Below are 18111 nucleotides of genomic sequence, written 5' to 3' on the forward strand. Positions count from 1 at the left end.
TCATAACTTTACTTCCACTAGTAACTCTCTCCTACTTTCCAAACTTCACACAACTGTTCTGCATTCCAAGTCGGACTGTTACCCTTGAAAGAAAGGACAGCTCAACCGGTAGATCACTGATCGCGAAAAGCAACTGTTCCGGGTTCGAGGCCCTGCCAGGCACACAGTTTTCATCTTCCAGGGAGTTCCAAATCGGCGCCTTAAAAATCACTTGATGAGCCACAAAAGAGAGCTGTTTTGGTACTGCTTTTGTTCCATTCCGCAGAAGGACCGTAGGTGCCTAAACATAGCCAAACTTAGAAAAGTACTGTGTATCACAGGAAATTGATTTATAAAAAATTAAAATGATTTCGTAAAAACGTTGTGCAAAGACGAGCTTCAATACACACTACCTGATCAAAAGTATCTGGAGACCTACTAGTGGACATTAAAATGGGGCGTGTCCACCTTTCGCCATTAATGACGGCTTGAACTCTGCTAGGGACACTTTCAGTGAGACGTAGGAAAATCTGCGGAGGAATGGCAGCCCAAGACCCAAAACCACAGAACGTAGTGATGTTGGACGCTGGGGTCTTGAGCGTAGTCGACGTTCTCATACCACTGAGTTCAGGTCAGGACTCTGGACAGGCCAGTCCATTTGATGAATAATATTGTCCACAAACCACTGCTTCACCGCTGAGGTTTTATGCATTATTATGCCGATAAACTCAATCGTCGTCTGCAAACAGTTCCTTTACTGTAAGTAGCATATCTTTTCTTAAGCACGCTAAGGAACCACAGCTTAATAACAGGAGAACATCGCCATATCATGAGAACGCCTCTTCCGTACTTCACTGATCCACTACACATGATGGTAGGTAACGTTCTCCAGGCATTCGCTAAACACAGACCCTTCCCTCGCATTGCCAAAGGCTATGGCGCGATTCATCACTTAAATCACTCGTTTCTAGACACACACAGACCCGCAGCGTCGTTCTCCACGCCACCTCGAACACGGCTCAGCGCTGACTACAACGGCGTGTGGCTTATGGGGTGCTGCTCGGCCGTTGTACCCCATGCTTTTTAACTCCCGAGGCAGTCATTGAGCTAGCTGGGCTACTGGCAGCACTTTGCAACTCACTAGTGGTTCCTTCCGCTGATTTCACGCTGTTTTTTACAACTGTCACATCACCAGTAGTCGAGGGGTGAAATGTCCCTTCCGACTGTTACTCGGGAGACGTCGAATGACTAGTACACGGTCGAAGTCAGTGAGCTCTCCTAAACGACATATTCTGCTGTTACTGCTTCCCTAATGACAATACTCCCAGCCCCTTTTTCAATTAACAGTGATAAATACATTTCTTGACGTCTTCCTCGCACGTCTTTAACGTCTATAATGCTATAAACAAAAGATCATTCTGCCATGAATCAAATGTGGCTTTTATGAATGCAGGTCTTCCATTTGCAGCACGTGGACCCTACTACTTTCTTGAAACGCCTTTACTGTACTCCATGAGTGATCAACAATGAAACATTGTTCTTACATCACGTCCTCACAGTCGTGTATCTTTCGTTTGTGAAAGAAAAAATATACATTTAGGGTGTAACGTACTTCAACACTTCGATATGCTGTCTCAGGAAGTGTATTCGGAGATGAATCACAGTAACAGCAAAAATGCAGAACGAAAAAGTCAGACAATGCAATATGACTTTGTTTAATATACACTTTAAGTGTACACCAGTCGGCAGGTAACAATTATCCACCAACAAAACGCCAACTACCGCACTTCATGGCTGCTTTAAAGTTTTGCATCCGCCGGTGGTTAAAAGCATAAAAGCTGTGCTAGCACAATGTTCGCAACTGTTTTGTATACCACAGTTTGTTAAACTGCACATCCTGAAGAAAGAAAGAGAGAGGAAGGCTCCACTTTCACGACTTTATAAGATTTTTAGGTTTAGGCAACCATTCAGGGTGGCGACCGTGACATGTTATACTATATCTGCATAGGAATCTCGAAATTACCTCTAATGGACGTAACCTGTCAGGATCACCTGTATTATTCCGGAGCTATGAATGAAGTAAATGGGTGGTGTTAACTCATTAAAAACTTATGTATCTAAAAAGACAGTGTTTTCGCTCTAACAAAGGTTTTGATAGAAACACAGTCGTATTTGTAGGCTTGGACAAATGTAATAGGTCGGATGCAGCTCAATTTAAATACGGAATTGTTGGTGTGAGGGCACCAAATGTCACTTTTGTAAGACACTAACTGAACATTCAAAGCAGCCTAAAATTTTGGAAAAATTGCAAATGAGTTAATGTCTCTTATATATATCAGATGAGAGGTTTACAAGCATATCTAATTCTCGTCCTCCGACTTACAATCTTAATATCCAGTAATCTGTAACTGCAGAAAATACAGACTCCTACGAAGTTACTTGCAAAGGTAAACACGGTAGGAACAGTAGCCATAAATCTGTCAGCGCACCATGACTCAAAAAAATTATTTTTATTGTAAATATTTTGTACAGGAGAGGAGCATCAACTCATCAGCAGCTAAATCAGGAACTACAGCATCGCTGACAGGTACTGTACCTGAAAAACGTGGCTGAACTGTAGCTGTCAGAACTTCGGGACACCAGACGACACTCGCGTCTAATGGTAAATTGCCACCTATGCCGCGACCCCCACAGTCAGACATGTGAGAATGAGATGATTGGAATTTGACGTCCCGTTTAGGAAGCATCACCTCCGTTCCTTCAAGTATTGGGAAGGAAATGGGTCTCGTACTTATCCAAAGACACTACCAAGAATTTGCGTCAATCGATTAAGAGAAACTAGAGAAAACTTCTGCAGGGCGGACGGACGGGGATTTGAATCCAGCCCTTCCTGAAAGTGCGTCCAAGGCAGTACCTACAGCTCTACTTCACTCGGTCCAGATAGGTGTGGAAATTGTATTACAGTCACGTTGAAATATCAGTCATAAGCCACAGTGACAATGAAATCAGATGAAGTTGAAATTTGGAGAAAAAAATCTGATGATTCTCCAAAAGATATTACATGGAAACAGACCATGTAACAAGATGCGATACATGTTATTATTTCGGAATATTATAAGCCGTTGAGTACATTTCTACAGCACACCAATTAAATCAAAAAATATCGGAAAAACATAAAATAAGCACACTGATGCTATGAAAGTGTATCGGATCTAAAGGCTGAGAGAACCGCTGTGAAAAAGAAGTGCGAGAGGAAGCTGTGTAGGGGAGAGCCGACATCTCTCTAGACAACAAAATTGAAACGTGTACTGGTGCTCAATAAATGTTTGCCATGTACTGCTTTACCAGAGCAATCTGATTGTAGATTAACAGATCTGTTTGTCTTGCTTACCGTTCGACGTAACGCTAGAGATAAGCATCCAGCACTGTGGCTCCAAGATAAATCAGCGATTATTATTACCACGACACTGCGACGCTTGGTCAGGCCCTTGTATGGAAGCTCTTTACACTCACTGTGAACGGGAGAGGTGGGTGGCTTACGCAGTCAAAACGTAAGGAAACAGTGCTGCTCGGTAACCATCGACGACAAAACTTAAACATGCAAACACCACTTGAAAACGAATACAAACACACCTGTTCTCATATTCTTAAGGTATCAATTCCCCAACTCAGATCCCTTAAATTACGTAACTATATTGGTGTTATGAGTGAACCGCTTACGACGCTAATGTACAAAGGAAAATATGTCAAAACCATCTTGCAGGCACACCTCTTGCGCACGTAATGGACCACACGACATACTTGGGGGCGTAACAGACATACAGAGACGTCTCATTGTACGACCACCTGCGGCCCTGACGTGACGCGACGGAAAACATCTGTTTTGTGTTACAATAGGAGATATTTGTTTGCTGCACTCGAACATACCTTAGCGGCTACCCTATATATTTGGGATCTGGATTCACATTGCTTAAACGCCTCTTGGACTTGTCACCGCACTGATCTTCAGTACAGAGGTAAGTCAGTGAATATTTGTATCTCACGGAAATTACACACAGAGCGCATCCATTTGTATCGCAATTGGCATTAATACTCTCTATCTGATCCATTACAAATGCATCCGGTAATACGTTTTTAGGTCTCTCCGAGTGGACAAATAGGGATACCAGTTCGATTTTACACAGAGTACGCGAAGGAACTTGCCCCTCTTCTTGCAGCGGTGTACCGTATGTCTCTAGAAGAGCGTAGCGTTCCAAAGGATTGGAGAAGGGCACAGGTCATCCCCGTTTTCAAGAAGGGACGTCGAACAGATGTGCAGAACTATAGACCTATATCTCTAACGTCGATCAGTTGTAGGATTTTGGAACACGTATTATGTTCGAGTATAATGACTTTTCTGGAGACTAGAAATCTACTCTGTAGGAATCAGCATGGGTTTCGAAAAAGACAGTCATGTGAAACCCAGCTCGCGCTATTCGTCCACGAGACTCAGAGGGCCATAGACACGGGTTCACAGGTAGATGCCGTGTTTCTTGACTTCCGCAAGGCGTTCAATACAGTTCCCCACAGTCGTTTAATGAACAAAGTAAGAGCATATGGACTATCAGACCAATTGTGTGATTGGATTGAAGAGTTCCTAGATAACAGAACGCAGCATGTCATTCTCAATGGAGAGAAGTCTTCCGAAGTAAGAGTGATTTCAGGTGTGCCGCAGGGGAGTGTCATAGGACCTTTGCTATTCACAATATACATAAATGACCTTGTGGATGACATCGGAAGTTCACTGAGGCTTTTTGCAGATGATGCTGTGGTATATCGAGAGGTTGTAACAATGGAAAATTGTACTGAAATGCAGGAGGATCTGCAGCGAATTGACGCATGGTGCAGGGAATGGTAATTGAATCTCAATGTAGACAAGTGTAATGTGCTGCGAATACATAGAAAGATAGATCCCTTATCATTTAGCTACAAAATAGCAGGTCAGCAACTGGAAGCAGTTAATTCCATAAATTATCTGGGAGTACGCATTAGAAGTGATTTAAAATGGAATGATCATATAAAGTTGATCGTCGGTAAAGCAGATGCCAGACTGAGATTCATTGGAAGAATCCTAAGGAAATGCAATCCGAAAACAAAGTAAGTAGGTTACAGTACGCTTGTTCGCCCACTGCTTGAATACTGCTCAGCAGTGTGGGATCCGTACCAGATAGGGTTGATAGAAGAGAGAGAGAAGATCCAACAGAGAGCAGCGCGCTTCGTTAGAGGATCATTTAGTAATCGCGAAAGCGTTACGGAGATGATAGATAAACTCCAGTGGAAGACTGCAGGAGAGACGCTCAGTAGCTCGGTACGGGCTTTTGTTAAAGCTTCGAGAACATACCCTCACCGAAGAGTCAAGCAGTATATTGCTCCCTCCTACGTATATCTCGCGAAGAGATCATGAGGATAAAATCAGAGAGATTAGAGCCCACACAGAAGCATACCGACAATCCTTCTTTCCACGAACAATAAGAGACTGGAATAGAAGAGAGAACCGATAGAGGTACTCAGGGTACCCTCCGCCACACACCGTCAGGTGGCTTGTGGAGTATGGATGTAGATGTAGATGTAGATGTAGATGATATCGAATGGACACATTAACCGCAACGAACGCTACTTGCTCCCATATTCCACTTCCTACAAAAAAACAGAACACAACTTCTACAAAAGATATAGGTAGCATACACTCTGTTGGTTTTGATTCAAATCATCACATATAGTCTCGAGTAGTCAAGAATGGCTTTGTCAGAATTATATGGGAAACAGCTGGAACGAGAATGTGAGTGCGTATCTGTCTATTATGTTACATAACATGGGTCTGAAGGAAGGATAGATAATATTGTTGCACAGTTTCTTGAGAATCTGTGGTGCTTTCAATGTTCCTCGACTGGGGATTTTAAACAGGACGACACAGAATCTTATTTAACGATGCCCACAGTCCATACGTATTAGCTTTCAACATGGACTTTGGTTAGCGCTGTTTGCAGAGTGTTCACACCGCACTCGGAAATAAAACAATACGTGGTCGCTGGGCGCTAATCGGTTCCATACAGCAAGAGGCCACTTCAAGTACTCACAGCGGAAGTGCCAACGAGCTGACCGTTAACGAGACATTAAGTGGGGGCAAGATACTCGACTTTGGGTAGATAGTGGTAGAGTTTATTTTGCGAGACGCTGTTTGCAGTATCGGGTGACAGAAGATCACCAATGAAGTCACATCTCTCCCCTTGGTTGACGGAGATGACCAGAAATTGACATATATTTGAACGGTGAGTGCTTCTCTCACTTGATTGTCCGTTGGAGCCCCCAGAGATTTTTTGACGATGATCACACATTTAATAACATTGGTCGCAGTATTGTTCCCCTCAGTCTGAAGAGAACGAGTTTTCCAAACACCCCTAGCTTATCTAAATGTAGTCGAATACGTCTTTGCTAAAAGTTGAGCGCCTATTCAACTCTACTCTGGATGCTGAGGTCCACAGAATTTCTTTATGTATTATTATTCAGTCGTTCACACCACTCATTTCGGAGGGACATTAACGCCTCTCGGGCTCAAGCGAGCTTTCGTTACCGTAATATAATCGGTTATATGCTACCTAAAAGGTATTTTAAGAAATTTCGTTCCTCTCACCGTGTTTGTTCTACAGGACCATAGTTGTCTGTGAATGTATGTCACGTTCACCATTTTTTTCCCAGTATCAATTTTCACTCGCACAATCAGCTTCTCTTTTATTTGTATTCTGGGTCGCAGTGCACGCGAAATGTCTACATTCTGAATGCTGTAGATTCACTTTTCGTCAGACATTACTAAGCATTATCTAAAATCCAAAAACAAAGTTAAGATATGTAAGAGAATTCAACTACTTCATTGTGTACGCTCTTATTCAGCCTGTCTCAGTTTATACCACATTATTTTTGCTGATGGCAGCATGAAGTTTAGTATTAAGACTAATGCCTCAATGATGCCATGAGCATCGGCGCTGGTTTCCTTAATAATTGATTTTGTCTAACATCATTTCTCATCCCCTTCTCTATTCAGGAATATCTCCTTTTGAGTTCTGTTTTTTTATGGACTGCATTTGTCAGAGGACCCAAAACTTTTTACACAATTCTGCGCAACACACTCCTCCATTTCTACGACATTTTTTTTTACTTTACTTGCAAGAATGTAGTCTCTGTGCACAATAAATGTGAATGAATTCGGTTTTGTTGAAATGATCCATCAAGCAATTTCCGACTTTTGGTGGCACGACACACTCCTCGTCTTTCTGCATTCCTTGCAATCCCTCTGTTATTTCACTGACAAATCAAGATATTCCCTGATGTAATTCGATCGAAGTCTTCTTGATTTGTTTCTTCTCCTTTGCACTTCATTTGATTTGTTCCTTCTCCTTTGCGTTTCAATGAGAGATGCTTTTAAAATAGTTTCCACAACGGAACTCTGTTTAGAAAGAAATCTGGCAGAAATTCCAGAAAGATTCTGGTCGCATGAAAACTATACCAGCGGCAAGACACAATCACTACTTTCACTACGTGACGGCAATGACAATGTTATCGACGACAGCACCACTAAAGAGGATTTACTAAACATGGATTTCGGAAATTCCTTGACCGAAGAAATTGCAGTAACTATTTCGGAACTCTAAACACGAGCAGCTGCCAACATAGGTAATTTAAAAGTCTATACCTTCAGCGTAGCGAAGTAACTTAGTCACTTGATAAAGACATGCCTTGGTTGACTCCCCGCTACATACGGAGAAATGACCATCGTAATAAAATTAGAGGAATCAGAGCTCGTACAGAAAAAAATTTCTCACGTACTATTTGAGTGTAGAATGGCCATGAGAAAGTCTGAAAGTGGCTCTATAAACCCTCTGCCATACATTTCATTGTGAACTGCAGAGTAGTCATGTAGATGTAGCTGTAGATCCTTCTACGCTCCCTTGCGTTAATATTTCACTGGGAAGTCGTTTTCCCTCGCAAAATTTGGTAATTAAAGATATTTCACATTTTTATTTAATAACTTTAGCTTCAAGGAAAAATGTGATTTGACGTTAGTTCACTTATTTTTTTGCAATAAGAGACATTCAGAGATATCTTCACCAAAGGCACATAGCAAACGCTATTTTTCTTTATAATTTTTCATTGTTCATCTTGTGGATGCATAAACTGTTATAATCATAGTCTGTTATTTTTATTCCTGCCAATAATGACTTCCTTCTCTCTAAAAGTTTTTTGTAAGTAATTTGGAGTCTTTCGTTACACACTTCTTTTAACGAAGAACTTGGAAGTACCTCACTGAAAACTAGGTTACATCTTCTGGAGTTTGCTAAACAACGTCACCTTCAAAGCATTCCTCCAATTGATACTTTCCATTTAATACGCTTAACATGGTACAATAAACAAAAATTTGAATTATGTTGTGCTCTTTACCTCGTCCTGCAGACATACCAATTACTTCAAAGTACGCTCTGTAGAGTGCCAAGCGCTGTTTACACTTTTAAGGTATGCTGTCCGGTTTCCGTACTTACGCATGGATGTATCCAAGGCAATAATGACTGCATGATTTGCACGCACGAATAGCTGCATGCCGACGAAACTAATTTAATGTCGCCTGTTCTTTTGCTGCCGAGACTGATGACAACGAACTTATAGTGTGAAACATGTCCAGTACATGCACCTAAGGTGTTGAGTTTCATGATCGCTGAACGACAAGTATCATACTAGATACTGACATTTACATCAATTACACGTGCAGCCATACCCTGCAAACAAATGTGAAGTGCGTGACAGAGAGGAATTTCCATTGTACCACGCATCAGGGTTTCTTCCCGTTTCATTTGCCTAGGGAGCGTGGGAGGATGACTGCCTAAATGTCTCCGTGTGCGTTGTAATTACATTAATCTGTCTTCCCGGTATCTACAGGCGAAATACGTAGGTACCTGCAGTGTGTTCCTGGATTCCTCACTAATAGTGGATCTTGAAACTTTGCAAGTTGGCTTTCGAGGGATAGGTGACGTCTACCTTCAAAAGTTACCAATTTAGGTCTCAGCATTTCTGCGACGCTCCCCCGCGGGTCAAACCATCCTGTGACAATTTATGCTGCACTTCTTTGCATGCCTTCAATATCCCCTGTTAGTTCTATCTGTTATGCGTCCCACACACTTGAGCAATATTCTAAGTTGGGTGGCACGGGTGTTCTGTATCGAATATTCATTACAAGCTGACAGCATTTTCCCAGTATCCTACCGATGAAACTATTCCATTTCATATCTCAACAAATTTGTATAACGAAGTGTTTGTATTAATTAACTGATTCTAGTTGCGGCTGACTGATATTGTAGTGAAGGAATACTAAGTTTTCGCATTTTGTGAAGTAAACAATTACACATTTCTGAACATTTAGTGCACATTGCTCATCTACGAACAACTTTGGAATCATATCAAGATCTGACTGGATGTTTGTGGACCTTTTCAACGACAGCACTTCATCATTGATAACTGTATCATCTGCAAAAAGTCTGAGGTTACAATTAATATTGTCAGCCAGGATATTCAGATGCAAAGATAAATAGTAACGGTTCTAAAACACTTCGCTGAGGCATAACTGAAGTTCCTTGTACACCAGTAGATGACGACGCGCCACCCAAGATAATATAACACCCCTATCAAGAAATCTTAGTCCAGCCATAAATTTGTTTGATACGCAAACTACCGCACTTTCAATAATAAGCGCTAGTGTGGTACGAGTAAAACGCTTGCCAAAAGTCAAGAAATACTACCTATACTTTTTTGCCTTGTTCACTGGCTTTTAGAATGCTGCAGAGGCGCGAGTTGAGTTTCGCTAGACCGGTGTTTTCCGAATCCACACTGCTCGGCGAAGAGGAAGTCATTGTGTTCGAAATATCACATTATGTTTTAACTCAAAACATATTCTAAGACTTTATAACAGATCGATGGTATCAGGTGGATCATCTCTGCCACCATTCTTGACGTGGAAGTGACCTGTGGTTCCTTTAGTCACTGAGGACAGCGTTTAAAAAACAAAATAAAAATCTACAGTATATTATGGTTGGACTTTACATCGCCTCTCTCTTGTGTTCCAGATGAACATGCTGATTTGTTTGCTGCTTGTGCTGGCTCTTGCCGCCTTGGGCGAGGGGAGAACTTTTGTGTTCGAGAACCAACGAGGGGAGACCATATGGGTGGGCGCCCTCGGAAATGCAGGCGTGGCTCCTCCTAACGGCGGCGGCTGGGAAATGGCTGCCGGTAGTTCGGTTAGTACCTGACGTCGAGTTATGGCGCTGCCGTTTCTGGGATATGAACAGTAGTTGACTTATGGAAGCATATAACACTTTCGGTACTATCAGTATTTATTGATGATATTATTATTATTTTTATTATTATTATCACTATTTACAATTCATGTACTGCGTACATTGCAGGTCTAGCTCTCTAACGATGCCAGCTTGCCAGCGAAACAAAGGCATAATAAAAAATCTCAAATTCCAGTGCAGAATAAATAAAGGGGGTTCGATTATTACTTGTTTTTTCCGTCTAAACAGTACTGCAAATTTAGAGAGCTCTGGATCAGACACATTTCGCTTTTATTTACTAACCATCAATGGTGGTTCCACTTATACAGGGTGTACATAAAGTCCGAGAACACTTTCAATTATTTATTGCACAAGAACTAATCATTGTACAGATGTCAGACATATTGCATTTTTCATTAATATGGTAATCGAATTCTTGCCACACCCGTCGCAGCATGGCACATCGTCGACTGTGGCAATCGCTTCCCGTATTCCCTCCCGGAGCTCTGCTACATCACGTGGTAGAGGCGGTACATACACCAGATCTTTAGCGTGTCCCCACAGAAAAAAGTCACACGGAGTGAGATCTGGTGATTGGGGAGGCCATTTCATGAAACAGCTGTCCCCTTCTGTAGCACGGCCGATCCATCGATGCGGCAGCTCCGTGTTCAGGTACCCACGAACTTCACTATGAAAATGAGGTGGAGCCCCATCCTGTTGAAAGATGAACGGAAATACCGATAGCATTTGAGGCATCAGCCATTGCTGACTCCCTATGAATGTCTCTCGTACGCTCTCCACATTCACTTCACTCACACTGGGACGTCCGCTTCTCTTTGCTGGGCACAAGCAACACGTCGTAAGGAATTTGTTGTGCCAGTGGTAAATGGCCTTCCTTGATGGTGGCTTCTTACCGTACTTGGTTCTAAATATCCGTTGAACAGCTGTAGCACACTTGTTTTTGTCGATCTCCAACACACAGAAAGCCAGCTGCGGTGGCCGAGCGGTTCTACGCGCTTCAGTCCGGAACCACGCGACTCCTACGTTCGCAGGTTCGAATCTTGCCTCGGGCATGGCTGTGTGTGATGTCCTTAGGTTAGTTAAGGTGAAGTAGTTCTAAGTTCTAGGGGACTGATGACCTCAGATGTTAAGTCCCATAGTGCTCAGAGACATTTTGAACACACAGAAAGCTCGCCCGCACCTGAACTCACCATGTTTGTGACTAGCGCTGACTATCGGCAAATTACCAAACTATGCTGTGGCGGTATACATGAAAAAAAAAAAAAAACTATCAGGATTTCTCTTCAAAATGACATATGTATGATATCTGTACAATGTTTGGTTCTTGGGCAATAAATAATTGAATGTGTTCCCGGACTTTCCGTACAGCCTGTATACTATGCGTTACTACATTTTGCTATTTATGGATTAAAAACAACTTTTCCTTGTGAATTTAGTGTACAGTTTATTTACAACGTTTATTATCATTTTTTACATTTTCTGAAGTCTGCAACTTTTTTTTCATAGCTGAGACTGAAATCGAAAAAACGTGGTTGTACTTTCATACCTCACGGTTTTTCGACTTTTCGGAACACACTATTTCTATATTTATGTTCTTTGCACATCACTCCTTTAACACTTCATACAAGCTGTTTTAGTTAAAACTTTGCTTTACTTTACTTTCACCTGTTTCGCATTCACCACTCTGTTTTCATGTTTTTTTTTTTTTTTTTTTACGTGTGGGTCGCAAGTTTCGTCAACGTCGCGAATGTATTGGTTCTAAGTACAAATCCATCTCTCTCTCTCTCTCTCTCTCTCTCTCTCTCTCTCTGTGTGTGTGTGTGTGTGTGTGTGTGTGTGTGTGACAGAGAGAGAATCAGGGGGAGGGGGCAAATAAACAGTGATATATAATAGATACTGCGAAAGCTGGCTATCCAAACGAAAAGGGAGATTCTTTTTGTTTGGATTTCAACATTGTGTACGTTTTCCTGGGTGGTCACCAATGTTGTGGTAAGCGTGTAGTGAACTAGATGAAATGAGACGCTCGTGGGTGTGTCACACAGCTGACGCTCGAGCTGGACGACGCGTGGGCGGGCCGCTTCTGGGGCCGCACTGGCTGCTCGTTTGACGCGTCCGGAAGTGGCACCTGCCAGACGGGAGACTGCGGCGGAGTGCTGCAGTGCAACGGCGCCGGCGGCGTGCCTCCGGTCACGCTCGCCGAAGTCACCCTGGGCGGTTATGGCGGCAACGACTACTACGACATCAGTCTCGTCGACGGCTTCAACATTCCCGTCACGGTGAGTTCACACTGCGAGGCGTTTCCCACTGCCCAACATTCCGATACTCCCGAGTGGCAAGAATACACGTAATCAGCGATTATCAGCAGCAGCTGTCTGCCTCCACATCTGTACTCTGCAAAACACCTTACGGAGTGTGACCGGGACGTTTCTGTGGTACCACTCCGCGCTATCCTGTTGCATTCATGAATATATGCGTTAAGTTCTCCATGGCCTTTCTAAAAGAAGCGGTTTGGGTACAGGGAGGCAGACTTACGGACAAGCTCCTCACAGTAATAACAGCTGCCGGCCGCTGTGGTCGAGCGGTTCTAGGCGCTTCAGTCCGGTACCGCGCTGCTGCAACGGTCGCAGGTTCGAATCCTGCCTCGGGCATGGGTGTGTGTGATGTCCTTAGATTAGTTAGGTTTAAGTAGTTCTAAGTCCAGGGGACTGATGACCTCAGATGTTAAGTCCCATACTGTTCAGAGCTATTTGAACCATTTTAATTACAGCTTTCATTGTATTGTGGAGGAAGGAAGTGATCTGGCTGATACTGTAATCGTCGTATCTATTTCTGAAGTGAAGATGTAACGACAGAGCACACTGAGAGAATTAACCGTGGCCCCTGCCTCACTAGCAACCATCTCTATTGCAGATGACTCCTACCGACGTGTCTGGCGGCGGTGACCACTACCGCTGCAACCCAGCGACCTGCCCAGCCAACGTGAACGCCCAGTGTCCCGCAGAGCTGCAGCAGGTGGTCAACGGAGCCGTCGTCGCTTGTAAGAGTGCGTGTCTCGCCTTCAACACCGACCAGTATTGTTGTCGCGGCGCCTACGGTACCCCTGACACCTGCCAGTCCACCACTTGGCCAACGAACTACCCTGCCTTCTTCAAGGGACTCTGCCCTGATGCCTACAGCTACGCCTATGATGATGTTGCCAGCACATTCACGTGCTCGAACACAGGCTACAGGATCACCTTCAGCTGAAGCACATAGCTGGTCGCCAAGTCTGATCTGCTTCAGTATTCATGCTCCTTCTTAGCGCCTGTCGCGTAGTGCTATGTAGTTGATGAATAAATGAATAAATACAAACGATTCAAAAGAGTGAGTCAAAAAATCAGTCAGTTCGTACAGCTGACAGAATTATATATCTCCACTGTACCCGGTACTAAAGAGTCTCGAGTGCTGATGCAAATTCCCCAGGCACTTCCCTCAATTTATTTTCATATGAGGAGAAGACGACTTTTCTGGAATAATATTTTAGCTCTACATCAAATTCGGCTCTGTCCAAACTAAGAAACGTTTGACACCCTTTTGTTAAGGTACCTTCCAACAAGCAACTGCATGTTCCATCACTTGAAAGTTTGAACAAAATGGTTCCAATATTTCTAGGAAATGTATAAGACATCCCTATCGGCCACCGTCATTGTTACACCAATGAAAATGCATAAGTTTAACAGGTAATGTATAATTATAAAGAAACACTAGTATGGAAGTACTTTGATGGAGCTATGATGAAAGACTATATCAAACTGAGATACACACTATACTAAACTCATATTTCCCTCCACTGTAAAAATAGGTTTAAACATAAACAGATTCTATTAATACACACAAACGGGCAGGGATATAGTCGATGCCTCTATTCTAGCCAGCCAAATGCTCAGCGGGCCAGATAAATAATTAAGTAAGTCAACAACTAGTTATGGACTAAAAATCACAATAGAACTACACCTCCGCGTTTATCATCAATCTTTCAACAGGACACGATTGCTAGCTGCAAAGAAACACACTTTAGATTCTTGATAATGAGGCCGTAGCCTTGTTGGCTCCTCCCTCAACCCTTCTCCTTCACTTTCCTCTCTGAAAAATAATAAATTAATGTACGATACTTGGTTTTCTTCAACGACTACCGGGTTCTGAATGAGATGATACGAAAATACCCAGGACAAATGATACGCTTGTTGCACTTGCAGCGAACCCACTCGATAGCATTATATTGTAGGGAAACAGAAAAATCTGCAATGTCGTTGAATGCTGCGTTTCTTTCGCCGCAGAGCGTTTCAGACATCTTGCACGAACTTTTCGAATCCTTCTCGGAGAAATATTTACAGCGTCTATTACATGACGCACGTAAGCGTTAGCCATAAAACACAAAGTTTAGGTCGCATACTTTGTCTCTCTTTCTCTTTTTTCCATTCCCTAATTATGAGAGCTGGACGGGCTGTCGTTGAACTTCGAACTTAGTTCTATTCAGCCAAATTTGCCAGAAGGCTGTGAGTGGGTCAGGGGGAATCATAACTGAGAATATTTGGGAAGGGATTTCGAATTCTGGCATTCGCGTGATAATCATGGGAAACATCTGAAGACATTAGTCAAACTGGGAAATTGTAACAATTTTATTTCTGGAACAGTGCTGTCCATTATTCTAGATAAAAATGAAAATTTTGTATGAGTGTACGTTGCGTGTGCGTACATGAAAGCGTTACGCAAAGGAGGTGTGTTTATGCCGAGTGTCTGCTCCAGGCACTCCCGTCTACTAGAGTGAATCACCCTCCTTTCGTTACCAGCTTCCCACTTCCTCTCTGAAGAATGCAAAGAAAACGTGGGAGGATATTACAAAGTCCGCAATGAAAGAGGTATTGCGCAACGTTTCATGTCAACACGCCTATTTTCCACAACGCCTATAAATTACTTTAAACATAATACGCGTATCAAATTGATCTAAATGAAGTACTGAAACTAACTATCAATTAAAACATCAGAAGTAAGTGCACGTTTTTCTCTTTGTAGTTCAGTTTTTTATGAGCGTGTCCCCTGAGATCCCAGGTTGCTAGTGTTAGTGTGAGTTCATGAGGCGGAAAGAGGACAACAGGTATAATTTTTGATGCCGATCACGATGTTGCAGTAAGTATAAGTAAATAACAGTACAGCTGTGTATTTAACCTAAGCGCGTATCACATGACACTGCACCTGATTAGACGAGTAAGCATCTTTGAAGATGGCGCAGCTTACGATGCAACAGATAAAGTCTTTATTAGAGTTGAGAAAATCTTACTTATTTTCTACAAATTAATGATAGGAACTTAGATCGCCTTGTAGGTACTACGGCGCAGGCTTGAACTTGGAAGAGAGGAAAGCCACAAAACGTAATTGTATGTGACAACTGAACGACCATCCGCCTCATGTATACGTTATCCAGAGACAACCCCATTCTAGGCGCATATACAGGGTGAATTTGAAGGCCGCTGACAACATTTCGGGGGTTGTTCTGGGATATTTTCTGAATCGTTTAATGCGAGAATGTCGTAGAGTGCAGTGTACTGGGTTTGGGAATGCTTCTCTACATCCTTCAGCATGTAGAGATTTCTACAAACAAATTCGACTCGTTCTTTCCATTTATATACGTAAAGCGAATTATCAGTGAACTGCAGTTTTCCTCTTGATTAGACAGACAACTGTAATACATTTTGCACTAGGTATCTAAACTAAATAAGAGTTGCTGGTCTACATCTATGTAATTCTCCGCAAGTCACTGGAAAATGCATAAGAAAGGGTACTTCGTACCACAGGTAGTCATTCTCTCCCCTGTGAGGGAAAAAGGACTGCCTGCGTGCCTCTGTACTGTGCCCTAATTTCCCTCATTCTGTAATTATAAATCGTTCTGTAGTCTGTCGCAAAGACTATACCAATTCGTGATAAGGATGTCTTCTTTTCTCCAAAGATCCCCATGTACGCATTACTGCAACACCCTTGTACTGGTCGAACCGACCGGAAACAAATTCAGCAACATGCCTCTGCATTGCTTCGACGTATTCTCTTAAGTAGTCCGAGCAGGGCAGAATCCCATATACACGAGCAGTATTCGAGAACGGATGGCCCAAGCTTTCTGTAAGTCCTCTCCTTTACCGGAGCGCTACATGCTCCCAGCAGTCTCCCAACTAAACGCAGTCAGTCATTCGGTTTCTCCTACAACTGACTTTACGAGCTCCAAACGTTCCCTGTCTCTGCACATCTTTACGCCTAGATATTTAATCAGCACGAATGCGTGAAGCAGCATATTTTTAATATAAAATACGATCATTTATAGGATATTTCGTCGGCACTTGGGAGGAAAATGGAGATACTAAAACCTGATATAAACAGCACTGGTGTTCGACAGTAACATTAATTTTTGCTGTGAAACGGCTTTCATCTGTCTAGGCCATCGTCAGACAACATGAGACTGATCAAATACAGCTGTACAAATACTGTTATTTACAAAGACATGTGGCGTTTAAAGATTAGGAATCTATATGAAAAACACAAAATTGGAATGCTTCAGTTAACCGGGAAACCTGATGTTTAACTACCCTCATCTACACAAGTTATATACACTCCTGGAAATGGAAAAAAGAACACATTGACACCGGTGTGTCAGACCCACCATACTTGCTCCGGACACTGCGAGAGGGCTGTACAAGCAATGATCACACGCACGGCACAGCGGACACACCAGGAACCGCGGTGTTGGCCGTCGAATGGCGCTAGCTGCGCAGCATTTGTGCACCGCCGCCGTCAGTGTCAGCCAGTTTGCCGTGGCATACGGAGCTCCATCGCAGTCTTTAACACTGGTAGCATGCCGCGACAGCGTGGACGTGAACCGTATGTGCAGTTGACGGACTTTGAGCGAGGCCGTATAGTGGGCATGCGGGAGGCCGGGTGAACGTACCGCCGAATTGCTCAACACGTGGGGCGTGAGGTCTCCACAGTACATCGATGTTGTCGCCAGTGGTCGGCGGAAGGTGCACGTGCCCGTCGACCTGGGACCGGACCGCAGCGACGCACGGATGCACGCCAAGACCGTAGGATCCTACGCAGTGCCGTAGGGGACCGCACCGCCACTTCCCAGCAAATTAGGGACACTGTTGCTCCTGGGGTATCGGCGAGGACCATTCGCAACCGTCTCCATGAAGCTGGGCTACGGTCCCGCACACCGTTAGGCCGTCTTCCGCTCACGCCCCAACATCGTGCAGCCCGCCTCCAGTGGTGTCGCGACAGGCGTGAATGGAGGGACGAATGGAGACGTGTCGTCTTCAGCGATGAGAGTCGCTTCTGCCTTGGTGCCAATGATGGTCGTATGCGTGTTTGGCGCCGTGCAGGTGAGCGCCACAATCAGGACTGCATACGACCGAGGCACACAGGGCCAACACACGGCATCATGGTGTGGGGAGCGATCTCCTACACTGGCCGTACACCACTGGTGATCGTCGAGGGGACACTGAATAGTGCACGGTACATCCAAACCGTCATCGAACCCATCGTTCTACCATTCCTAGACCGGCAAGGGAACTTGCTGTTCCAACAGGACAATGCACGTCCGCATGTATCCCGTGCCACCCAACTTGCTCTAGAAGGTGTAAGGCAACTACCCTGGCCAGCAAGATCTCCGGATCTGTCCCCCATTGAGCATGTTTGGGACTGGATGAAGCGTCGTCTCACGCGGTCTGCACGTCCA

General features: G+C 43.7%; 2 protein-coding genes across 4 annotated transcripts in view; one reads left to right on the forward strand and one right to left on the reverse strand.

The window, feature by feature from the left end:
• LOC124797803 (angiogenic factor with G patch and FHA domains 1) overlaps positions 1 to 18111 on the reverse strand; it is a 270523-nt gene that overhangs the window by 23350 nt on the left and 229062 nt on the right. The gene's annotated exons all lie outside the window — the stretch shown is intronic.
• On the forward strand, positions 3858 to 13716 carry LOC124797804 (pathogenesis-related thaumatin-like protein 3.5). The gene is made up of 4 exons (XM_047260818.1): positions 3858 to 3995; positions 10125 to 10295; positions 12398 to 12631; positions 13266 to 13716. Exons 2-4 carry the CDS (start codon positions 10125 to 10127, stop codon positions 13599 to 13601), a joined length of 741 nt encoding a protein of 246 aa, XP_047116774.1. The 5' UTR covers positions 3858 to 3995; the 3' UTR covers positions 13602 to 13716.

The sequence above is a fragment of the Schistocerca piceifrons genome, chromosome 5, assembly GCF_021461385.2.
Source record: "Schistocerca piceifrons isolate TAMUIC-IGC-003096 chromosome 5, iqSchPice1.1, whole genome shotgun sequence".
Classification (NCBI taxonomy): Eukaryota; Metazoa; Arthropoda; class Insecta; order Orthoptera; family Acrididae; genus Schistocerca; species Schistocerca piceifrons.